The following is a 22,423-nucleotide window of genomic DNA, read 5'->3' on the forward strand; positions in this document are numbered from 1 at the left end:
TGAAGACTCACACTCACACACGCACTAGCCCTCCCGGGGCTGCCGCTGCTGGCTGCCGGCGTCATCCCCACACCCGTGGGCTGCCCACGGCCACGCGTGTGTGCAGACACGGGCACACGCACCACACACACAGCGGGGCCCTGTGCTCCCCCCGGCATTTCCCTGCTCGTTCCTCCCCGGTTTGCACACGCGCGCACACACAGACACACTCACGTGCGTGTGCTGAGATTCAAGCACACGAACATACAAAGAGAGAGACAGAGACACCCCCACGCGTGTGCGCACACACACGCGCGCGTACCCACATGTAATGACACGGATGCACACACTGGCACACACAGATGTACACACCCCCCCTGTACAGACACTGACGCACACACAGATGCACACCTACACACCAACAACCAAATACATGTATGTAGACGCGCACAGACACATGTGCGTGCACACGCACACAAATGCACACACGCACATACACACACATACACAGACACACAGACACATGGCCACGCACAAATGTGCACCCACACGCAGGCACAGCTGTACAAAACCATTCACCCATGCACACACCCGAGCACACACGCACCACACACTTGGACACACCATGCACATGCACGCACCACGCACACAGGCAAACAGATGCACACAGACACACGTACACCCAGGCGTGCCTGTACGCACATGCGTACACATACACACGTGTGCAGATGTGTGCACAGGCATGTCAATACAGACACACACATTCACGCATGCACACACAAACATGCAGACTCATACCCACATATATGCACGTCAACACACAAGCACACCTGCACAGATACACACATGTGCCAACACACATGCACAGATACATGAACACATGGGTCCGCATGCACACACACACATACAGATACAACATCCATGTGCACACAGATGCATGTGCATGCATACACATACATACATGCGTGCATGCCAACGCAAAGGCACACAAGTATGCACACACACATGCACACACCAACACACGTGGCCACACATATGCACATGCGTGCCCACAGATGCACAGACATACACGCACATGACTACACACATGCATGCATTCAGGCACATACACATGCATGCACGCATGCACACGTATACACATGCACGCAAATACACATACATGCACATGCCAACACATACACACATGTGCACGCACACGCTCATGCACACACCAATGCAAAGGCACACATGCATGCACACACGCACGCACACATCAACACGTGAGCACGCTTGCACACACACAGGCACAAAGCTGCACACATACACACACGCATGCACACGCCAACATACATGCACATGCTTGCATGTGCATGCCAGCACGCTTGCATGCAAACACACGCGTGTGCGCATGCCAGCACACCGATACACACATGCACATGCCTACCGACATGCATGCACGCATGCACACGTATACACGTGCAGGCAAATGCACATACACGCACATGCCAACACATACACACACATGCACGCACACGCTCATGTGCACATCAATGCAAAGGCACACACGCGTGCAGAGGTGCGTGCACACACACGTGCACAGACACGCGTGCACACATCGGCACGCACACGTGCGCACACGCACAGGTGCACAGACACGCGTGCACACATCGGCACACACGCATGCACACAGACACACACAATAACACCCCCCCGGCCCCACGGGAGCACGGCGCACGTCCCCCCAGCCCCCCCAGCCCCGGGGTGCCCCGCAGCGCTGCCCGCAGCCCTGCCCGTCCCCCTGCCCGCAGCCCTGCCCGCCCCGGGCCAGCCCGGCAGCGCCCGGCGCCGACCGCGTCGCGCCGCGTCCCGTCCCGCCGCCGCGCCCTTTCCGGGAAGCGCGGCTCGCCGCTAGCATGGCGCGGGCCGTGCTGGCCCTGGGCGAGAGCCTGCAGGCCGAGGCCACCTGCCCCGTCTGCCTGGAGCTCTTCTCCGAGCCCGTCATCACCGAGTGCGGCCACAGCTTCTGCGGCCCCTGCATGGCGGCCGTGCTGGGGACCCCGCCGCGCCCCGCCGCCTGCCCCCAGTGCCGCGCCACCGTGCTCCCCGGCTCGCTGCGGCCCAACCGCTCGCTGCGGGCCGTGGCGGGGCTGGCGGAGGCCCTGGGGGACGAGGCGCGCCGGCCCCGCTGCCCGGCCCACGGCGAGGCCCTGGGCCTCTTCTGCGAGAGCTGCCGCACCCCCCTCTGCCCCCTGTGCCGAGAGGGGCCCCAGCACCGCGACCACCGCGCACGCCCCGCCGAGGAGGCCGCCCAGCAGCTCCGGGTAGGGGGGCTCCGGGCAGGGGCTGCGGTCCCTTCCCGGGGGCGGGCTGGGGTCCCCTCGGGGCGCGGGCTGGGGTCCCCTCCCGGAACAAGTCGGGGTCGCGTCTGGGCGTGAGCTGGGGTCCCCTCCCAGGCACGAATCTGGGGTCCCTCCCAGGCACAGGTTGGGGTCCCCCTCCCAGAACAAGTTGGGGTTCCCTCTGGGCACAGGCTGGGGTCCCCTCTAGGCATGGATCTGGGTCCTCTCCAGGCACGGGCTGGGGTCCCTTCCAGGAACAGGTCAGGGTCCCCTCTGGGCATGGGCTGGGGTCCCCTCCAGGCACAAATCTGGGGTCCCTCCCAGGCACAGGTTGGGGTCCTCTCTAGGCATGGATCTGGGTCCCCTCTGAGCACGGGCTGGGGTACCCCTCCAGTCATGGACTGGGGTTCCCTCAGGGTGCAGGTTAGGGTCCCTGTGCAGCCACGGATTTGGGTCCTCATCCAGCCGCTGGCTGGGGTCCCCGTCTGGGTACGGGTTTGGGGTCCCTGTCTGGGTATGGGTGAGGGTCCCCATCTGGCCATGGCTTGGGGTCCCCATCTGGGTATGGGTGAGGGTCCCCATCTGGCCATGGTTTGGGGTCCCCATCTGGGTATGGATTAGGGTCCCCATCTGGCCATGGTTTGGGGTCCCCATCTGGCCATGGCTTGGGGTCCCCATCTGGCCATGGCTTGGGGTCCCTGTCTGGCCATGGCTTGGGGTCCCTGTCTGGCCATGGCTTGGGGTCCCCATCTGGCCATGGATTAGGGTCCCCATCTGGCCATGGCTTGGGGTCCCCATCTGGGTATGGGTGAGGGTCCCCATCTGGCCATGGTTTGGGGACCCTGTCTGGGTACGGATTAGGGTCCCTGTCTGGCCATGGTTTGGGGACCCTGTCTGGCCGCGGGCTGGGGTCCCATATCCCCGCCACCCTGCTGGGGTTGCTGGTTCTCCGGTGGCTTCCACTGCCCATCGCCTCCCCCAGCCCATCCAGGAGCACAGGACCCTCTCGCTGCTCACCCCTCTGTGGCCCCGCAAGGTCCCAGTGCCCCGTACGTCCCCAGCCAGGGACGGGGCTGGGGCTGCAGCTACAGGGGACACGGTCTCCCCCTGGGATGTAGGCTGGGGTCCCCCCCTGCCAGCTGCTCGCTCTGCCGCAGGGCACGTCTTGGAGGAGCATGGGGGTTTTTTTAATACTCCAGCGAATTTATGGAGTGCGTCTGAGACGCAGCGCTGCTGTCACTGCAAACCTCTTCCCACAAATCCCACTTCCAACGCCAAAAGTTGTTTTTTCTAATTAAAAAAAAACACACCAAAAACAACAAAAAACCAAACCACAAACTTCAGGGTTTCCACATGAAGCTATTCCAGAAATGTTTCTGGCCAAAACAGCTGCGCGTGGGATCTCCCTAGCCTGTCTGTACCGCGTGCTTGGGGAGAGGTGGGTGCTCTCCCCGAGCTCTTCCCTTCCCCACAGAGCTGAGCTCAAAACCCACCCCCAGTGACCCCTCCCTGCAGAGCGGTCTTGTCCCCACGGGGGCTGTTTGGTGACATCATCTCACTCCTGCAAATGTAACCCCAAAATCACCAAATACGCTTCCCCCCTCTCCCAGGAGACACTCCAGAGCAACCTGGTTTTTCTACAAAAAGAGAAAGAAGAATTTAAGCCCAAAGGAGAAAAGAAAAGTGATGAGCTGCTGGTGTGTGTTTCTCTCCCCGTGCGCGCGCTGTGCCCCCCTGCCTGCTTACCCACCCGTCTTCACGGGCGCGTCCCATCTTTCCCTCTCCCCGTATATATTTATCTCCTTTTCCGTAACAGCACTATTTTCTCTCTCCCTCTCTGTCCATCCCATATATCTTTCTTCCACCCTGTTCTCATTCAGACTCTGCTGTCATCTTGGGTCCATCAACATCCAGACTTGCCACTCCTCTCCTCCTTCCTCTCTTCCAGCTTTTCCTCCCCCAAAACCCTTCTCCTTTTCCCCATGATCCTTGCCCCCCTCTCCGCAGCACCGGGTCCCCGTGCCTGCGCGGAGGCTCCCGGAGGAGGGGATGGCTCAGGGGCCTCCGCGCGGGTGCCTTGCAGGGGAAGGTGGCCTTGGAGCGGCAGAGGCTGCGGGACACCTTCAAGCAGCTGCAGCAGTTCCTGCAGGAGCAGGAGGCCATCATGCTGGCCCAGCTCGACCAGGCGCACGGGGAGCTCACCAAGGAGTGCCGCAAATACGTCTCCAGCGTTTCGGAGAGGAAATCGCTGCTGGACACTCTGATTGCGGAGATAGAGAAGAAACGTGACCAGCCAGTGGTCGAATTCCTTATGGTGAGGCTGCATTGCCCATCTGGGTGCTGTGACACCCCGGTGAGGCTGGGGGCACCCACCCAGCACCCCTGCATCCCGGTGCCCGTGCAGCCCAGAGCCTGGGTGCAAAGGGCAGCACGGTGCTGGCCGGCATGCCAGCGGCCAGGCTGTGACACCGCCGTGCGTGGTGTGGCCGGTGTGAGTCTGGGCCTGCGGTGTGAGCTGAGGGAAGGCAAAGATTTGGGTGAGCAAGTCACTGGAGAGTCCCCAGGAGAGTGGTGTGACCACCCCCGCCCAGTCCCCATCACCCTGCTTCATGCAGCAGGGGCGCGACTGTAACTCACTGCCCCGGGGACCGTGGTCCTTCTCGGCAGTGCCAGAGCTGACCTGGTGTTTTCTCTCTTCCAGGATGTTGGCAAAACTCTGAGCAGGTATGAAACGGGCTCAGCGTCGCTCTTCTCCTGCATGGCTCTTTTGGGCAGAGGTTTGGAAATGCTGCAGGCGGCTGAGCAGCAGCGGCAGCTGGGGGGGGAGGTGGCTTTGCCCTGCCGAGCATTTGGGATTTAACGTCATGTTATCTGGGACCAGAGGTCGTTGCACCCCTGTTAAAGATGGGTTTCCTGTGCCAGTAGCTGGGACGCGGCTCCCCCAAGTTATGTTGCTGTAGGGGATTGTCCCCCTGTTTCCGTCCTGGCCCCGGGTGCTGGCTGAGTGCTGGGGTCAGAGCTCCTCTCCATGCTGTTTCCCCCTCAGCTGCGAAGTGGCAAAGACCCCGATCCCGGAACCGGTTTCCTTGGAGCTGCAGAGGACCGTTACGAGCCTCTCTGAGATGAGCCAGCTGGTCGCGGGTGCGGTGGCCAAATTCAAAGGTAAAGCAAAGAAGCGGCGAGCGATGCCTTGCTGTGTAGCCGGTGTCTGGGCCCCAGGAGGGCGTGCTGCTGCTGCTGTCCCCACGCCGTGCTTTCCCCTGGGCTTGGCTGCAGTGGGAGATTCCTCACCGCCCACAGCCTCTGCCTGGGGCTCTGGAGCAAAACACGCCCGCTCCAGATGGGACCCATCTCTGAGATGGGCTTTGCTGGAGCCCAGGGCTGTGGCAGCTGGGGAGCAGGCTCCACATCTGGCTTGCTGTCCTGACGGGGAGCAGGAAAGATGCCACAAGAGAAGAAAGACTCAGGCATCTTCCTTTCCTTCCCTTAGTGAACCTGCTGAGCGAGATGGACAGAGAAAGGGGTAAGTTTCTGGAGCTGATGGGCACAAATGAGGGAGAAAAGCTTTCCAGAATGAGTTTCCTTACGTCCTTGGGGCAGAGATAGGCTCATACCACAACATCTAAATCCAGGGTCTGTCTAAAACTGAGTCCCTTCATTTTGACTAGGCCTGCTATAAAAATCCAGGTCTGTCCCCATGCCAGGCAACGCCCAATGACACTGTCCTCTAACACCAAACGAGAGCCGGGGCAGCACGAGGCCCTTGGCTTCCCTGTCTCTGGAGACTTTATTCTTATGCCGCGATGTGTAAGACCGTGACTACTTAAGCAAAGGGGCCGTACGCATTCTGAGCTGGCTTTTGGGCACAGATCAGAAATGCCTTTGCAGGTGCTCAGTGTCCACGTGGTCCTGGCAGCATCGCAGGGCTCGGGGCTAGCTGGAGCTGTTTGCGCCAAGGCAGGCCTCTGCCCTCTCAGTTTTCAGGATGAGGGACCTGATGCACAGGATGGGTGTGCCTCAGTTTCCCCCACGCTGCGGTCCCTGCTGTGAGACGTGGCCCTGGAGGAGTGGGTTTAGCAGAGGGCCTCGGGTGGTGGCACTGTGCGGTGACACATCTGTGGCCTTGTGGGATGGCCGCGGGATGGCAGCAGAACATCCCACATGAAACGGACGGCTCTGGCTCTGCAGTGAGATTGCCTGGTTATTCAGCGGAGTGGGGTTAGGAGCTGTTTTTCCCTTTGGTGAGCACTCGTCACCCTTGTCACTGGAGCAGGGACTGGCCTGGCACCACTGCTGCCTTGCAGGCAATGCTTCCTCACGCTCCGGGGATATATTGCTCCCCCGCACCCAGCCTGGCTGCAGCCCCATCACACTTAGACCCAGCAATATCCAGCACGGGGTTAGCAAAGCAGGTTTAGCAAAGTCCATCGTGTCTGTCCCCTGCGCGTGGGGACACTGCCTGGCTCAGTCCTGCTTCAGGGAGTGTTGCTTCACCCGTGGGTCCTGGCGTGGAGGGCAGCGAGTGCCCCGTGTCCTGTGCCGCCTGAGCGGGCTGCGGGTGCTGCGTGTGCGCGCTCGTGGGGCATGAGTGCCTGCTGTGCTCACAGGACACGTCCCAGCCCCGCGGAAGAGGAGGGAGAGGTGCTGGTTCGCTCCTCAGCGGGCGACGGACTGACATTTCTCTCTGTCGTGCGTTAGTGAAGGTGACATTGGACCCAGAGACAGCAAACCCGAACCTGATCCTCTCGAAGGACCGCAAAACCGTGCGGCTGGGAGACAGACTGCAAAACCTCCCTGAAACCCCCCTGAGATTCACAGGCAGCCCCAGCGTCCTGGGCTCCCAGGGGTTTGTGGCTGGGAGGCATTACTGGGAGCTGGAGGTAGGGGACGGGGACAGCTGGGCCGTGGGGGTGGCCATGGAGTCCGTTCGGAGGAAGGACTCGCTCAGCATGGCCATGGGGAAGATCTGGGCCCTGCGGCTGGACTGGAATCGCCAGTACACGGCGCTCCACATGCCCCCCGCCCCGCTGGTGCTGAAGGAAGAGCCTCGGCGGATCAGGGTCCACCTGGACTACGAAGCGGGCCAAGTGACCTTCTACAATGCAGAGAACATGACGCAGATCTTGCAGTTCAAGGCTTCCTTCACCGAGAAGGTCTTCCCATACTTTTGGCTCTGGTCACCAGAAACTTACATCCAGCTGTGTGCCTGACGGGGTCGAACACCTTCTGGTCCCCTGCCCTGTGCCCTTGGTTAGCTGAGCAGGCAAGAGGTGTGGGAATGACGCAGCATCACGTTGCAAACTCACTGGAGCTCTGCCTGGGCTGGATCCCCTCTGCACGCTGCTGCATCTCCTCCTACCAAGTCCTTTGGAGCATTAAAGATGTGTTGTCCTGCCTGGGGGTGTCTGCACGCTGGTATCCTGGCCAGACCTCACAGTGACAGTGTCCCACCTGTCCCTGTGGGCACTGAGGACACACACAAATAAGCAGGAGAGTGGCAGGGAAGATGCTCTGATTGCCCATGCCAGTCTTTGGCAGCGCTGCATGGCTTGCTTTGGCTCGGTGTGGTGTGCTGTGTTGTGGGCAGCATGGAGGTGCAGCCACCCCACATCCAGGAACTCAGGGTGGAGCCACGGGGCTGCTAATAGTGGTGGTAACTGCTCACGTAAACCGGTAAAAACTGTTGCTTGAAAGGAAAATGTTCAGAGGGGGGACAGGACTGACTGGAGAGCTGGAGTGAGGGTGCAGCCCGAGTGGCAGCGATGGGGGTGTGATGGGGATCTGTGAGATCCTGGGTGGTCAGAGATGGAGCAAGTGCTGTGTTGTCTAATCCAGGAACCAGGAGCATGGTGTGAATCTGGTGGGTGGCAGGGCCCAGGCAGAGGGACACAGGTCATGTCCTGGAGGCGTGGGATCCCCTCCCCAGGCCTTTAAATCTCTGCGTCAGGCTGAGAACACTGAACCCAATGTGATCAGCCTTGCAGCCAGAGACAGCAGCCTCTGAAACCACCAAAGGGAGATCCGGCAGAGCGCATCTGCCAGGTACTCTGCTCCACAGCAGAGATCAGCAAACCCTTATGTGAGGAGAAGACACGCAACCTGCTGAAGCCACGTTGCGGGTCCCGAGCACTTCACTGTATTGCCCTGTTTCTTCACCTGTAAAATGGGACCCTGTGTTTTGGAGCTGGGGCTGCTCCCCCCCTGCACCTGCAGTGTCCACAACCAGGCAGGCCTGAGGCACGACCCACACAAGGAGTCCCCTGCTTTCCACGGCAGAACCATTGCTGCCTCCATCCTGCTCCGTGCCCGTAGGCAGGGGACAGGGCAGGAAAAAGGCAAGGTGGGGCAACAGGTCCTCTGAAAAGCTGGCCATGTGTCCATTTTTAAGGCAAATAGCAGCAGCTGGGTAAATAGCACAGTCTCTTGCAGGTAGAGGACACAAGCAAGGTCTGCAAAGGTTATTTGGAGCGGCCCAATTGCACGTGCTTTTTGCACCACCCTGCACACTGACATGAGCATGTCAGTGCATTCAAGTCTCTCTTCTCCCACTCCAATTTCACAAGTGCTATTGCTCTGCAAACCCTGTCTCAGTGCTGCAGGGATGCATGCTGGCTTCTTCTTTTCACGCTGTCGCTCACCAAATGCCTTACAAAAGTGGCCACCGCTTCCCCGGTGATGCCGCTCATTTATTGTTCTCACAAAGATCTCATTTGAGGAGAAATGAGGTTGAAAGGGTTCCTCGGCTCACCGAGGCCCAGTTACCTGCTGATTTTATGCCCTTTTTCCCTTATCTTTCCTCGTTTTAACCGCTTCCCCTCAGGCCCAGAGGGGGTGGAGGCGCGGCTAAAGGGAGACAGCCAGAGAGTTGGCGGCAATGGAGGCACTCTAGTGAGGCGGGGACTACATTTCCCAGCATGCAACGCCGAGGAGGGCAACCCGTTCTGCGCGGTGCCCTCCTCGGCGTTGCATGCTGGGAAATGTAGTCCCCCTTTGGCACACAGTCAGGGTACTTGAGGCACCCTATTGGCTGGCTTCTCTATTGGGCAGAAGCGACGTCAAGCAACAGTTGGAGGCGGGGAATGAGGCGCCCGCCGCCGTTCTTACTGGTCAGAACGAGCGCGGTGGGCGGGGAGATTTGAGAAAAAACACCCGCCCCCTTCAAACGTCGCGCAGAGGAGGGTTTTGATTGGTGGAGGGGAAGTTTGGCGCCAGCTTCGGAGCGGGCGACGGGTAGCGGCTGGGGTCAAAGCGGTGCGGGCCGCGCTGACAGGAGGACGGGAGGGTTCAGCCTGGCTCTGCTCCGCTCCGCTCCGCTCATCTCATCTCGGCTCCATGGATCCCGCACCGGGCGGTTCCTACCGCCGCCGCCTCCTGCTTCTCTCCCCGGCCTCCCCCGCTTCACCCGCCGTGGTCAAGTCTCTCTTTCCCGCCGACCTCTCGCCGGTCTCCGACCTCCGCCTCACCATGGAGCAGCTGGGACACGGGTCAGTCAAAGCGGGCACCCCCCCCCCTTCCTCCTGAGGGCCTCTGCCATGACCCTCCCCCCCCCCCCCCCCCCAAAAAAAAAAAAAAAGCGAGGCCTCGAGGGCCTGTTTGCCCCATTTTTCCCCTCCCGGACCCGAAGCGAGGCCTGAGGGAGCTCCCCCCCCCCCCCAGCCATGCGCGGCCTCGAGGGCCTCTTCTCCCCCACTCCGGACCCGAAGCGAGGCCTGGGGGAGCTCTTCTCCTCCCCCCATTAAAAAAAAAAAAGGCAAGGCCTCGAGGAGTGGTTCTTCTCCTTCCGTTCCACCCCCCCACCCGCAGTGAAGCCTTGAGGAGCTTTTCTCCTACCCTTCCCCCCCCCCCAGGCCTCAAGGAGCTCTTATACCTCTGCTCCCCTCCCTTTCAGAAGCAAGGCCTCCAGGGCCTCACCCCCCCCAAAAAAAGTGAGGCCTCGTGGATCTCTTCTCCTCCCTCCCCACGCCCCGAATCGAGGCCTTGAGGAGCTCTTCTCTTAATCTCCTTCTCCCCCCAGAAGTGAGGCCTTGAGGACCTCATCCCGCATTCTCTCCTTCCGAGCACCCCCCTTCCCTTACAACTGAGGCCTCGAGGACCTCTTCTCCTAACCCTTCTCCCAAAAAGCAAGGCCTCGAGGAGCTGTTTCTCCTCGCCCCCCCCAAAATGAGGCCTCGAGGAGTTCTTCCCATGCCCCCCCCGCCCTTGCAAAACCGAGGTCTCCACGACTCCCTTATGCCCCCCACCCCCGATGAAGAGCTCTCCTCCCCCCCCCCGCTGCTCGTCCGTCCCCCCCACCCCCCAAATAGCCCCCTTCTCTGCTGCCCCTTTCTCCCTAGGGAGCCGTGAGACCGGGCCATCCCCCCCTCTGCCCCCGGGAGCCCCTGCTCTCCTGCCCACACGTGGTCGTGGTTCCTGCGCCGTGGGCCATCTTCTCCCTGCGGTGTCCCACCACGTGCCACCATCTTCCCCTGGTTCTGCTCTGGGCATCCACCTCGCCCCTGAGCCCTTCCCTCCGCCTGGCCCCAGGACTGGGTGCTTTCCCCTCTCCTACAAACGAATGCTGGTACCTTTGTGTCTGTCCTTCCTGCCTTCCCTCCCACGTTAGCTGCATCGTCTCAGCTCCTCCTTGCTCCCCATGCACACCCTCACCCAGTTCCTGCATGCCCCTCCTCTCTTTACTGTTTTACGTATGGAAAATGCTGCATGCAGTCTTTGGACTCTGCCGCTCCTCTCCCCATAACCGTGCAGTTGCTCAATCCAATTTTGCTGTTACTAGTCTCTAACTCCTTCATCTTCTTATTTCTACAGTAACCTCTACAGCTTGTCTCTTGTATGGCTTCTGTTTTGCCCTGGCCTACTCTCTGGTCCTGGTGGCTCTCCTTGTATTTGTCCTTTGTTTGCTGTTTTTATATCATTCTCATTTCTGTAATCACCTGCTTTCTTTATGATCCTTCCCTCCTTCAGATTCCTGGAATTCCTGGAAACGATTTGCACCAGTCCCCTCTGTGCTCATTATTTTGAGTTTGTAGCCCTAGCTTGCGCCCTGGTGCGTTTTTTTAATTAACCGATGTGATGGAGGAGCCACGCTCAAATAGTTTGTCCCTTATTTAAAGTAATATAGAGTAAGGCTACATATGATTTGCATATCTCTCTGTATTGAAGCCGCCGTGACCCCTGCCCACGTACGGAACAACTGTGTGTCTGATGTGGCTCAGCAGTTGGGCAGGAGAGCTTGCCTTGAGGTTCCCTGCCCGCTCGCAGAGCAGTGTTTGTACTTGCACACGCATCGGGTCAGGGGCTGGTGTTACTCAGGCTCTGGATGCCTCGAGCCCCTTCACCTACAGAATGAGTTAGACTGGTATGCTGGTTTTGGCTGGGATAGAGTTAATTTTCTTCATAGTAGCTGGGGTTAAACCACGACAACTGGTCTGATGGTTATGTGAGCAGAGAAGAACTTGCTTAGTTGATAAGACAAAATTTGAGAGCTAACTACTTATAAAAATGAGTTTGAGTTAGAAGTTTGGTAATTTTTCTATGCAAAACAATAATTAAATGAGTGGCTGCCAAAGAGAGGGTTGCAGTCCCGAGAAGGATAATGGGGCTGTGATATAGGTGTTTCTAGACAAAGGTTTGGGAGTGCTAATGTGATTCCAGGCACCAATATCCTACTGCACATTTAAAGCGTTTTTAGCCCTAAAGTTTTACTGCAAGCTCTGCCACTTTGTTGTATTAGAACCGTCACTTGTGAAGGCACAAGCTCAGGACAGGCTCTAAAACATAATTTCAGAAAAAAACCCTCACAGTTAATATGTCATGGAGAAAAAGCTTGGTAGTTTGGTGCGAGGTGACCAGAAAGGCTATCAGGAGAATGATTGTCTTAAATGACACTCTCCCTGTCTTTGTTTTGGAAGCCTAACTTCTAATATTACCAGCACTGAGTGTGCAGGTTTAAAAAAAACAAAACCAAAACCGGAAGCTGAAGTCCCTGGAGGTGTTAGAGCTGAGGATATTTGTAAGCGTGGTGATCTGGTGGAGGCATTGTCCGTGTACTCAGTAGAGCACAAGAGACTGCAGTCTGCAGGACTGCCGAGCTGGAATCCTTTCACTTGGCGGATGATAAAGGTTTCAGGTTATGATTACCTGTGCCGTCTCTCTACGTTCAGGCACTCCTATATTGTATTTCTCGCTTTGATGAGCATTTAAAACAAATACCTAACTTCCTTTACAGTCAGCATGAAAACACTGAGCAAGATCTGGGAAACAATACTAATGGCTTACAACGAACAGTGTCATCGGAATCAACAGATTCAGGTACGCCTTTCTCAATAAATAACACATAAGAAATGAAAAGCGTCGTATCTTTACATGGCTTCCACTGCAAGCAGCTGCCAGGGTTTGGACAGAGAACTAATGCTGCCTGCCTGCAATCCCTGCAGCCACTTCTCATTCTGACGTTCTTGAAAGGAGGGAGGCAGGCAAACCACCACTCAGCAAGCTTCTGCAGTTCATGGTTTGGGTTGTGGGTAGGGTTTTTTTTTTTTCTTTTGCTTTAATTGTCCTGCAGTATGTTAGCAGTAGAGCTAGCGTGGAGCAAGAACTGGTTCTGCCCCCACAGGGGGGACTCTGGCAGAGATGGCCTTTTTTTTTCTTAGGATGGCTGTTAAGACGTGGTTGCTGACCTGTCATGCTTTGAACTCCAGCATGATGTTTATCACTGCCATTTTCTGATTGCCTTGATGTTCTGCTCTGTACATGGTAGTAGGTCAACACCTTATCATGAGTGTATTGGCCTTTCTCGCAGTAGAGATGGCTGAAGAAGGTGGCTGCTAAAGATAGCCCAAGATAGGCTCCGCTGGTGAATTGGATTCCCACCATTCTCTAGCCTGGGGTTTCTTGCAGATATTGGCTTGTGAGTGTTTATAGTTGCGTGTTGGGTCTGTGGTCGGGAGAACTGGGAGATAATGTTTCATTCTTCATTGTTAGGATCTGTTGCATATCTGCATTCAGCTCTGAATGGGACCCATTTGAGTTCCTGCCCTTTGGAGGGTGATAACTTTGATGAAAGCAAGTTGTCACCCTGTGGTTTCTCTCTTTAAACCCAAACTGTGCTAACCTGCTCTGCACGCTGGAACTAAGGCTGTTGAGCAGGGTTTGTCTTGTGGCTTGGGGGTTTTTTTGGTGGCTTTTTGTTAACATGAGCTGATCGTTTATCTGAAACCTGGGGAGCTGCATCTTAGTACTGATACTTGCCCAGAAGTGTTTTTTTTTCAGGTGAGATGTTTTATAAGTGAAAATGAAATAAGCTATTACCCCATAACTTGTAGAATTAGGGAAGCTTCTGATACTTCATTGGTCCAGCCCAGTGATGGAAATCATTGTCTCCATCTGAATTTATGCATCAGTTTGACTGTGCGTGGTAATTTGAGCCATCAAAGGAACTTTATGAACCGCTAAAACACAAGTATAGCTCGCAAACCATAGAGTGGGATAGAATAACCAAGCTTGCTAAATCGCAGCTTTTTTTTTTTTTCTTTTTTTCCTGTCTCCAAAACAGGCCTTAAGTGCTTACAAAACATGATTAAGGTTTCTGCTGTGCCGAGACCACTACCTGTCATGTTAGTCAAATTAATTCTTTGTAGTTGTTTGTTTCGATAACAGTCACTGAAGTAGCAACAAGTCTCGTCACGATGGTATAGAGCGTGTTCTGGTAAGCTGTTGGCCTATCACTAGGGCTTGTGAATACTGCCATAATACAAAAACTCCTTGGGGAATCTGTGTTTAAGCAAACTTCATATTTGACTGTTCTTAAATGCTGTGTAGCTGTAATGTTTCGCTTGGTTTGTTCTTTTGGGGTGCTTGCTGTTACTTCCAGTACACCAGCATGCATTAAGAAGGGCCTTTTGACTACTTCTTTAGGAACAACCCCAGAATTTCTTCCTATGAAGAGGTGTAACTAAAAACATGGCTTAAAAAACCCTGAAGGACTAAGTTGTTTATTAAGAGGTGTGTGTGTGAGAGAATAAGCCAAGAGTATTCCATGTTATGTGGTAGCACTCTCTTCTATATGACATTCTAGGCAGGGCTAGGGGTGCTTTTTTAATTACTCCTATTTTTCCCCAAGCACTAACACTGATAATCTATGGCCAAAACCAACGGTGTGGAGTATCTGTAACTGTTACTTACCTCTACATTGAGGTGAGGCTGCAGTCGGCACTTTCCACATTAGTTTCCTGTCTCAGCTCAGGGTCTTTCTGAGGAAATCTGTAGCAGTGTCCAATACTTTGTGTTTCCTAGATACTACGCAGTAGAAAACACTGTCTTTCCTCTGCAGGTTGTGCTTTGGATTCACCTGGTCCTGCAGCCTCAAACGATATGGAGGAAACGTACGTAACCATATGCTAAGCCTGACTTCTGGCATTTCACGTTGCACCATTAACAAACGTAGGCTAATGAGGCTTGACGTGGCTTTTCCTTTGCTGGCACGCATGCAGTGGGCTCTTCTCTCTTAAACTTCTAGAAGCGTGTGCTGTAGTGCTCTGCAGCTTGAGATGCTAGGCTTGCTGTCTTGTCTGTGTCGCAGAGTACTTAAGGAGTCTTGGGCCTGAGTTAAGGTGTTGTACCAACCAGAATCTTTGAGCATGGCATTGGCACCTTACCAGGAGTCTCAGGCTGCACCAAATTGCATGCAAGTTGCAGTTTTCACTCAACACTTAATTTGTGCTTGCATGTGCCTTAACTGATACCAAGCAGTTGCTCTTAGCTTTGAATCTGCCACTCTGAATTAGATCATTTTTCTTTTCCTAATCTTCTGTCCCCAGGGATGGGGGACAGATGCCCTTGGTCTCTGATTTACTGAGCTCTTCTTCCTTTAACCCAGCTTCTTGTCTAAACAATGCTGAAAATAATTTAAGGAAAGGAGGGGGAGAAGGAGCTTACCTAGTGTTTCAAAAACTAGGATGGGATAAGCTGGCTATAAATAGCTTTTGAGAAAGACAAAGTGTCATCAAGAAGCATGTTGGCTTCTGCTTAGCATAACACTCCATGACTTAAATACAAGGTTGATTTTTAGTGTACTATCCTTCGGTGCTAACTGGGGGGGGGGATCTCATTTGCTTTTAGGTTTGAGAAAGCAATTCTTGAGTCCAGCAGACTGAAGTAAGTATACTTCTATTTTAACTTCTTTGTCAGTGACTGTTGTAGCTTACGGAGTTTTGGGGGGGGGGGGGGGGAGCGAGTTCTACTCATGTTACTGTCTTTTAAAACCAAATGTTAAAATAAATCTTGGTTCTTTTTCATTGTAGCATTCGAATGCCTTTCAGAAGAATACATTCACTGCCAGTAAGTGAGGGTGGTATTGGTCTTGTATAAATGTTAAAGGATTTAGTGTGTTAAGTGTTTTTAGTTGGATACATTCCATAACTTGTCAATTTTCTGTCTTCAAGAACAGCTGCTGTGGTACTTAATGAAAACTGTCAAAATTACAGCTTGTAAACTCAAAATCTTGTTTAAGTTAGCATGAAATTTCAGTGATGTGGCTTTGTCACTAATGCAGTTGAAGCATTTTGGTACCTGTACCAAGATGTCAGCATAATAGACTCCTGCACATAGTTTGCACCAATTTGTAGTTGGAGACCTTACAGTCTTTATTAACCCCTGTTTTGCTTAAAATGTAGCTGTGCAAAGACTATATTGCACAATTCTGAACTGGTGCTTTTGTATGAACGTTGTAGCAAAGCCTCCTGGGATCCAGTCCTGCTCTGAAGAGAAACCATTCTGATTCTCTGGATAGTGATGCTTTTCAACTATTGGAACAAGATGAAAATAAGGAGAACGTAAGTGTTGCTTTCTGTTGCCTGTGATGATATGGTGAAGAGGCGGTACCAAGGAGGCTGAACTAGCACACCCCTTCAGCAGTCGATGTGGTAGAAAAGGCTGCTTTTACGCTCTGCCAGGCTGTAGTTCAGACCTAACAAAGTTTTGCATAGCTTATCTTAGGGGAACTTGCAGTGAAGTGTGACAGCACTGATTATAGTGACTGCAAACTGGTTATAAGTTAATAAAAACTTGGAAGACTTTGATTGTGCAGCTCTACCTTCATGCTACTGAACCTGACTCCTTTTAGGCTGTGGCAGGGGAAAATGCATTCATACTGCCAGCTTTAGATAGCTATGAGGGGTGTCTCCAGAAAGCCGTTTAGCTAGACCACCTCCTCTCTTTCCACTGCTGGCATGGGGAGCCCTGGTTCCTCACAGCACATACGTCCTTTTGCCTTCTTGGTCTGAAGGGCCTTGCTGCTGGAAATCCCATCGGTAGGACTCTGACAGGTCTCTACAGAAGAGCGAGTGTCAGGAGACAGCCTTGGCTGCCTTTAAAAATGATTTCTTTTGCAGAGAAGTTGGCTGACAAAAGTAGAAAAGCCTTAAGCCTGTAGGTGATAGCAAGGGGATAAAAGCTTGATTATGTTAAATGAATCACTATTGTAACATCTTTAACTTGAAAACATTCGCCTTCAGATTATTCCTGTTGGCAGCAGGGAACTTAAATCCAAAACGTCAGGTAGTTTTAAAAAACCTAAAAAGATAAAACGATCCTAGCAACTTGCACAGTTTGTGATTTTGGTAAAATGATCACTTTGCTCCTTTTTAATTCAGGAATCGTTTGAGTTTAAGAAGCCAACCAAACCAGTTTCTCGTAGTTCTGTGCATGTCCATTCCCGTGATGGAAGAGGTGTTCCTGGACCAAGGCAGAATTCATCTCCAGCTCAGATAGTAAGTAATACAGTGTTCTTGGCAACTAATTCTCACCTAATCTCTGCATACCTGCTGTCTGGGAGGAAGAAAAATTGCATCATGTTTCTAAGACAATGCTGTTAATCACCACTATTCATGTGCCAAATAGAAAAACTTATCTATCTGCCAGATAAGAAAACTCTCCTCACCTTTGGCTCATGAGATGGTCAGAAGTTTGAAACATGGATTGTTCTGTAGTCTGTGAAAGATCAGTCAATACAGAGCTGAGGTTATGCTGCAGCAAGTCAGGGGAGTGTGGACATGGACGTGGAATAGAGGAAGCTAGTTGGAAACTGTTTTCACTGTCAATAAAGTAGATATTGAGGCATTTGGAACAATGAAGCCAACTGTGTAGATGCAACTGAATCTTATGTCCAGATATGACATGAAGGAAGAAAATATTACCTTATTCATATGCTATTGCTTAGAAAAAGCAACTGAAAGAACACGATGGGTCCTTGCACAGAAACAGAGCTGGGGGGACTAAGTCTTGTCTCCACTCCTTGAATCTGGTAGTCCTTCATCCTGCTAAGTACTCTTGAGCTTGTGCTTATCAGCTGCAGAGTTTATATTAATTCTTGTTCCTGTTGACACCACCCATTGGTGTCATCCTCTGCACCTTCACTGGATAGCTTCTTCCAGAGAAGAGGGTTATTGCTTAACGAGGCTAATGAAGCACTCTGCTGTTGTAAGGATCAAATAAAAGTATTGGAACTCAGTTTGGGGTTTGCTCGGGTCGGTGTATTCAAGGTGGTGGAATAACCACTGTGTTTTCTGTAGTGCAGTGAGAGGCACGGCATCCTCTCTGTTACAGCATCCTGCAGTAAAGAGAAGGAATGTTGCTAAAACTAACTGTCTTGTCTCAGTTTCCCACTGGTGAAATACCCACGGGTGAACAGGAAACCTACGGGCCAGCTTTCCTGCAGCAGTCTTCTCTGACTTCCTCTGAAAGTGAAGATGATGATGGATTCCTAGAGCTGCTGGATGAGCAAGATTTGAAGGTATGTACAAAGGAAACACAACAGACACTTCAAAATCGGCTCTGTCTAACGTTAATAGTCTGCCAGCAATGTGTGTCCGTGGTGCACGCGTCTGCTAGCAGCAGCCAGTGTGGTAAGTCACACAAACAGCTAGGTGCTAGGGACTCCTAGAAGGTGAGTTATCATCATCATCTTCAGCTCTTGCCTTTCAGTGTCTCTATCTTGTATGTGCTCTTTCCTAGTGCAGACACCGGGGTTTACTCGGGGTGTGGACAGCAGTTAGTTTAAGAATTGCTGCTGTTCCTGTTGGCAGATGAGAATTGCATTACTAGAGAGAATATTTGAACAGTTGGCTTTTTTTTTTTTTTTTTTTTTTTAGAAACTTGCTGAAAGAGCTAGAGGTGATGTTTGCTTTCAGGCCACTTAAATAGAAGACTTTCTAACTGAATTTGAAATGCTTAAAGCTTTGGAGGAACATCATTGTTAATCAATCAATGAATTGATGTAACTTACCTTCTCCAACATGTCTCAACTCAGTTCCATCATTTCATTTAGTATTGGACTAGTAATTGAGTTAAATTCCTAAAACTGCTCTGACAGCTGAATTCAACTGGAATGTTTGCCTGAGCTGTGCAGTAGATATTTACAGTCCCTGCCCACGGTGAAATAGAGGAGAATGAACTTTCTTTTTTTTTTTTTTTTTTTCTCAGAACGATGAGGAGATGCCATCTGATGTGGCGAGCCTCTGGACTGCACCACTAGTCATGAGGAAAACGGACAATCGGGTGAGTGTTCTGGCAGAGCACAACAGAACAGAGACGGGGACTTTGTTCTGGCAGCCGTTTTCACTACTGGGACAAGAGATGTCACACTCTGATCCTGTATCCCTAATAACAACAAAACAAGCTATGGCATAAACCCCCTTCAGTATTTGGCTACCTCTAAAGCCTGTTTACCTGGAAAACTTTGTCAACGCTCATTGTGTGCGTGTATAGGCATTAACTTTGTTTTTACAAAACCACTTCATAAATGCAAGAAGATCTTATCTTCCCTTATCAGATACTCATTGACATATCTTGAACACATTCTGCACAGACTTACCTGTGCAGCCCAATGCCTGTAGCCCAATCCTCTGATTATAGACTGCGAAGGGAGTTTAGACTCCAGCAAAAAGCTCCTTAGTCTGCTGATAGATTGTCTGCTAACTGAGATAAAGCACTCTGCTAGCACATCGTATTGCTTATGGTGCTCCAAGCTCACCCAGTCCACACAGCAAGAAACAAGTGTTACTGGAAATGTAGGTCCTGAATTTAGATGACCCTGCTAACATCCTGCTGTTGCTGTGCAGTGGCAGTGTCTTGCATAAGGCAAAATTTGTAATAGTCTGAAAGTCTGAGGCTTGCTTGGTTTCTAATCTAAATCTTTGCTAGACAACTCTTTAACTTCTCTCTTCCTTGTAGGCCAAACGATGCCGGTTGTTTGGCTCTTCATCTCTGCTTAGTGGTGTAGGAAGAACCACCCAGAAAAGGATGGAGAGGTCCCAGGAAGAGAATTCTCCAGGGAAAAGCAAGAAGAGGAAGAGTCTGCCTGGAACACCTTCCGAGGATTCAGCGGTTGGTGGCTTGGCATCTGATGTTGTAACAGAGAATTGATGAGGAGAGGATCTAATATAGGTGTCTAGTTTATGAAGGTTAATGAGAGAGCTTTTTCAGGTGAATTGCTGACCTAGCAAAACTGCATTCTCTCTGCAGAGTGCAGGAGATCTGGAGGAGCTGGCACAACCATTGCTACTCTTGAGCCCGAGTTTTGCCTTAATCCAAAGGGGAAGCTGGGGAGACGTAGTTCAGGGCTTCAGAGCAAACTCTGAGTTTTCTGTTACGTTATGGGAAAAGGATCTCTGCTGTCAGTGCTCGGCATTGATCTCTAACCTGTTTTCCTCTAGAGCTTGACAATGGTAAAGATGCAATCCTCCACAGCAGAGATCGAAAGCATTTTGGACAGTGACCAGAGAGACCTTATTGGTGACTTCTCCAAGGTAATTCAAGTGATTTAACAGACAAGTGTTAATTCAAGTGTTTTAATGGCCTCTCTTGGTAGAGATGTCTCAAACCAGCCCAAGTAAAGCACTTCCCTCCTTTAAGAGTACATATTCAAATTACTCGGAAAGGCTGTTGGTGAGAAAGGTGCTTTCATAGGTTAGACACAGCAATTCACTTGTGGTTATTCAAAAAGATCTACAAAATCCCTTCAGTATAGGAGCAAAAAATAAAATTTTGTCCCTGAATTTTAGAATTCTTAGTTTTCACTCTTGAGCTTTGCTGAAGAGATTCTTGCCAACAAAGTATCTGTGTTACAAAATTAACTGTTGGACACTGTGCTATCGCCTATGTGGCTCACGCTGGAATTTTCTCAGTTAAATGCTGTCTGTTTTCTAGGGTTATTTATTCCACACTGTTGATGGGAAACATCAAGACTTAAAATATATCGACTCAGAAATGGTATGTGTTCTGGGGACAGTAAGAAAAATTCTTTACTGGGGAAAGAAAAAACCCAAACAAAACTCAACACAAAAACATCTCAAAACAACCAAACTCTTTTTTTTTTTTTCTTTTTGAATTTTTTTTTTCCAGATCGTGTCTGTGCTGACTGGGAAGTTTGCGAGCTTCATCAAAGAATGCGTGATAATTGATTGTAGATACCCGTATGAGTATGAAGGAGGACACATCAAGGTATGTTGACCCTGTAGGAGCAACGTAGAGTTGTCTGAAGTTGCCCCTAGGGCAATCTGGGGTCGCGTAGCTCCACGTGAGGCTGCTCTTTACTAGCGAGTATCCAAGGCCGTGCGGATATGTCAGAGCTGAGCTGGATATGTTATAGCTGAGACGCCCAAGTGCCCCACTGGGGTCTGGGATCCTGTTACACCTACGCACTGCGTGAATCTTGGGACACTTCGCTCATACTTGGTTCATAAAGTGACTTCTCCCTCAAAGGAGGGATCGTTCTGCTTTCCTTAAGCAGAGGAGGTGGCCTGTGTGGCAAGCAGGGAGATGGTTCCAGAGGAGGCTGTAAGACACCCTGTGTCCAGCATCCTGATATCTAGGGCAGCTAAAATTAGGATATTAAACTTTATTTAAGCCACAGACTTCAAAAGAACAAATGGTTGTGCAAACCAATTATCTTGAAGTCTGCTGCTTGAACAAGCTGGCTGGCCCTCTCCAACACAATGAGACGGGAAGGGAAATCCAACGAGCCACAACCTACAGCTGTCGAAATGGCCATCTGAAACAGGTCCAGGTCACCCAGAGTCAGCGTTAGACTATCTGTAACGTTCTGCTTGGGTTTGAAGCCGTGTTCCCAACGGCTAGAGAGGGTTCCCAGAACTCCTCTAGGAAGCGAAGATGAGGAGACGGCTGGCAAGGAAGTGGGATGGGTTTGTTACTGTTCTCCTCCACTCACCGTGTGTGCTTGAGCATGTCTCTGCCTTTACAGGGTGCTGTAAACCTACATATGGAAGAGGACGTGGAAGACTACTTGCTTAAGAAGCCAATCCAGCCGTCGGAGAACAAACGAGTGATAATAGTGTTCCACTGCGAGTTTTCGTCAGAGCGGGGTCCTCGAATGTGAGTTACCCACACGCCCCTGGATAAGAACTTCCTGCTGTGCTAGCTGAGAGCAAAGCTTTCAGGGTGGCACCAGTTACTGTGCTGGCGTGCTACGTAACAGGCAGTTTATCATGAGCAGATGTTGGTTGTCACCGCTGGCAAGGATGTGACACAACCCGTGATGCGAACGGCCACGTTGAAGTTGGGCTGGTGCGCTGGAATGCTTAGAGATGGAGAGGGAAAACCAGTTAGCCACAGCTTTGCAGCCAGTGTGGCTTGCCAGTGTGTTCCTGATAGGCAGTGGCTTGCTTCTGTAATCCAAGGAATGGAAATTTTTGGGTGAGCACTGGTTTTGTGTGTTATTTGTTGACTGGAAGACTTAACACAGGATTTTCTCCTGCTACAGGTGCCGGTTTGTGAGAGAGCGGGACAGGCTGGGTAATGAATACCCCAACCTCCATTACCCAGAACTCTATGTCCTGAAGGGGGGTTACAAGGACTTCTTCTTAAGATGCCGTGTAAGTAACGTTCTCTTAAATTCACCTCTTTCACGCTCAGAAGAGAAGAAATGATAAAGAAATAGCCACGTATTCACACTCGGTCAGACTTCTCTTTGGAGCAGGGTGTGTTTTGCTGGGGTAGGTGTTCCTGCTCTGTTTCTGTGCTCTCCTGTACTGAGAGCAGTTAAAATTTGGCACTGAGGCTCTCTAAGCCTGTTCCATACTTCAGAGCTGTCTTGCTGCCATAGCTGAAAGGTT

The 22,423-nt window shown here is 52.0% G+C and overlaps 2 protein-coding genes across 3 annotated transcripts in view; both read left to right on the top strand.

Annotated features, from left to right (window-relative positions):
- Positions 1 to 1,820: 1,820 nt before the first annotated feature.
- Positions 1,821 to 7,693, top strand: LOC142405179 (E3 ubiquitin-protein ligase TRIM7-like). Its single transcript, XM_075492153.1, has 7 exons — positions 1,821 to 2,279; positions 3,908 to 3,994; positions 4,381 to 4,611; positions 4,999 to 5,021; positions 5,344 to 5,459; positions 5,788 to 5,820; positions 6,996 to 7,693. Exons 1-7 carry the CDS (start codon positions 1,872 to 1,874, stop codon positions 7,505 to 7,507), a joined length of 1,410 nt encoding a protein of 469 aa, XP_075348268.1. The 5' UTR covers positions 1,821 to 1,871; the 3' UTR covers positions 7,508 to 7,693.
- A 1,795-nt stretch (positions 7,694 to 9,488) lies between these two features.
- CDC25A (cell division cycle 25A) overlaps positions 9,489 to 22,423 on the top strand; it is a 28,919-nt gene continuing 15,984 nt past the window's right edge. Inside the window, exons 1-15 of one of the 2 annotated variants that reach the window (XM_075492152.1) lie at positions 9,489 to 9,781; positions 12,523 to 12,605; positions 14,626 to 14,677; positions 15,414 to 15,449; positions 15,596 to 15,632; positions 16,025 to 16,126; positions 16,946 to 17,062; positions 17,950 to 18,084; positions 18,774 to 18,848; positions 19,524 to 19,676; positions 20,006 to 20,098; positions 20,499 to 20,561; positions 20,694 to 20,792; positions 21,553 to 21,683; positions 22,072 to 22,183. In XM_075492152.1, the coding sequence (XP_075348267.1) occupies positions 9,630 to 9,781; positions 12,523 to 12,605; positions 14,626 to 14,677; positions 15,414 to 15,449; positions 15,596 to 15,632; positions 16,025 to 16,126; positions 16,946 to 17,062; positions 17,950 to 18,084; positions 18,774 to 18,848; positions 19,524 to 19,676; positions 20,006 to 20,098; positions 20,499 to 20,561; positions 20,694 to 20,792; positions 21,553 to 21,683; positions 22,072 to 22,183 (1,440 nt within the window). In that variant the 5' untranslated portion in view covers positions 9,489 to 9,629. The remainder of the gene's footprint in view (positions 9,782 to 12,522; positions 12,606 to 14,625; positions 14,678 to 15,413; positions 15,450 to 15,595; positions 15,633 to 16,024; positions 16,127 to 16,945; positions 17,063 to 17,949; positions 18,085 to 18,773; positions 18,849 to 19,523; positions 19,677 to 20,005; positions 20,099 to 20,498; positions 20,562 to 20,693; positions 20,793 to 21,552; positions 21,684 to 22,071; positions 22,184 to 22,423) is intronic. The other variant, XM_075492150.1, reaches the window with a different exon arrangement.

The sequence above is a fragment of the Mycteria americana genome, chromosome 2 (assembly GCF_035582795.1).
Source record: "Mycteria americana isolate JAX WOST 10 ecotype Jacksonville Zoo and Gardens chromosome 2, USCA_MyAme_1.0, whole genome shotgun sequence".
Taxonomy (NCBI): domain Eukaryota; kingdom Metazoa; phylum Chordata; class Aves; order Ciconiiformes; family Ciconiidae; genus Mycteria; species Mycteria americana.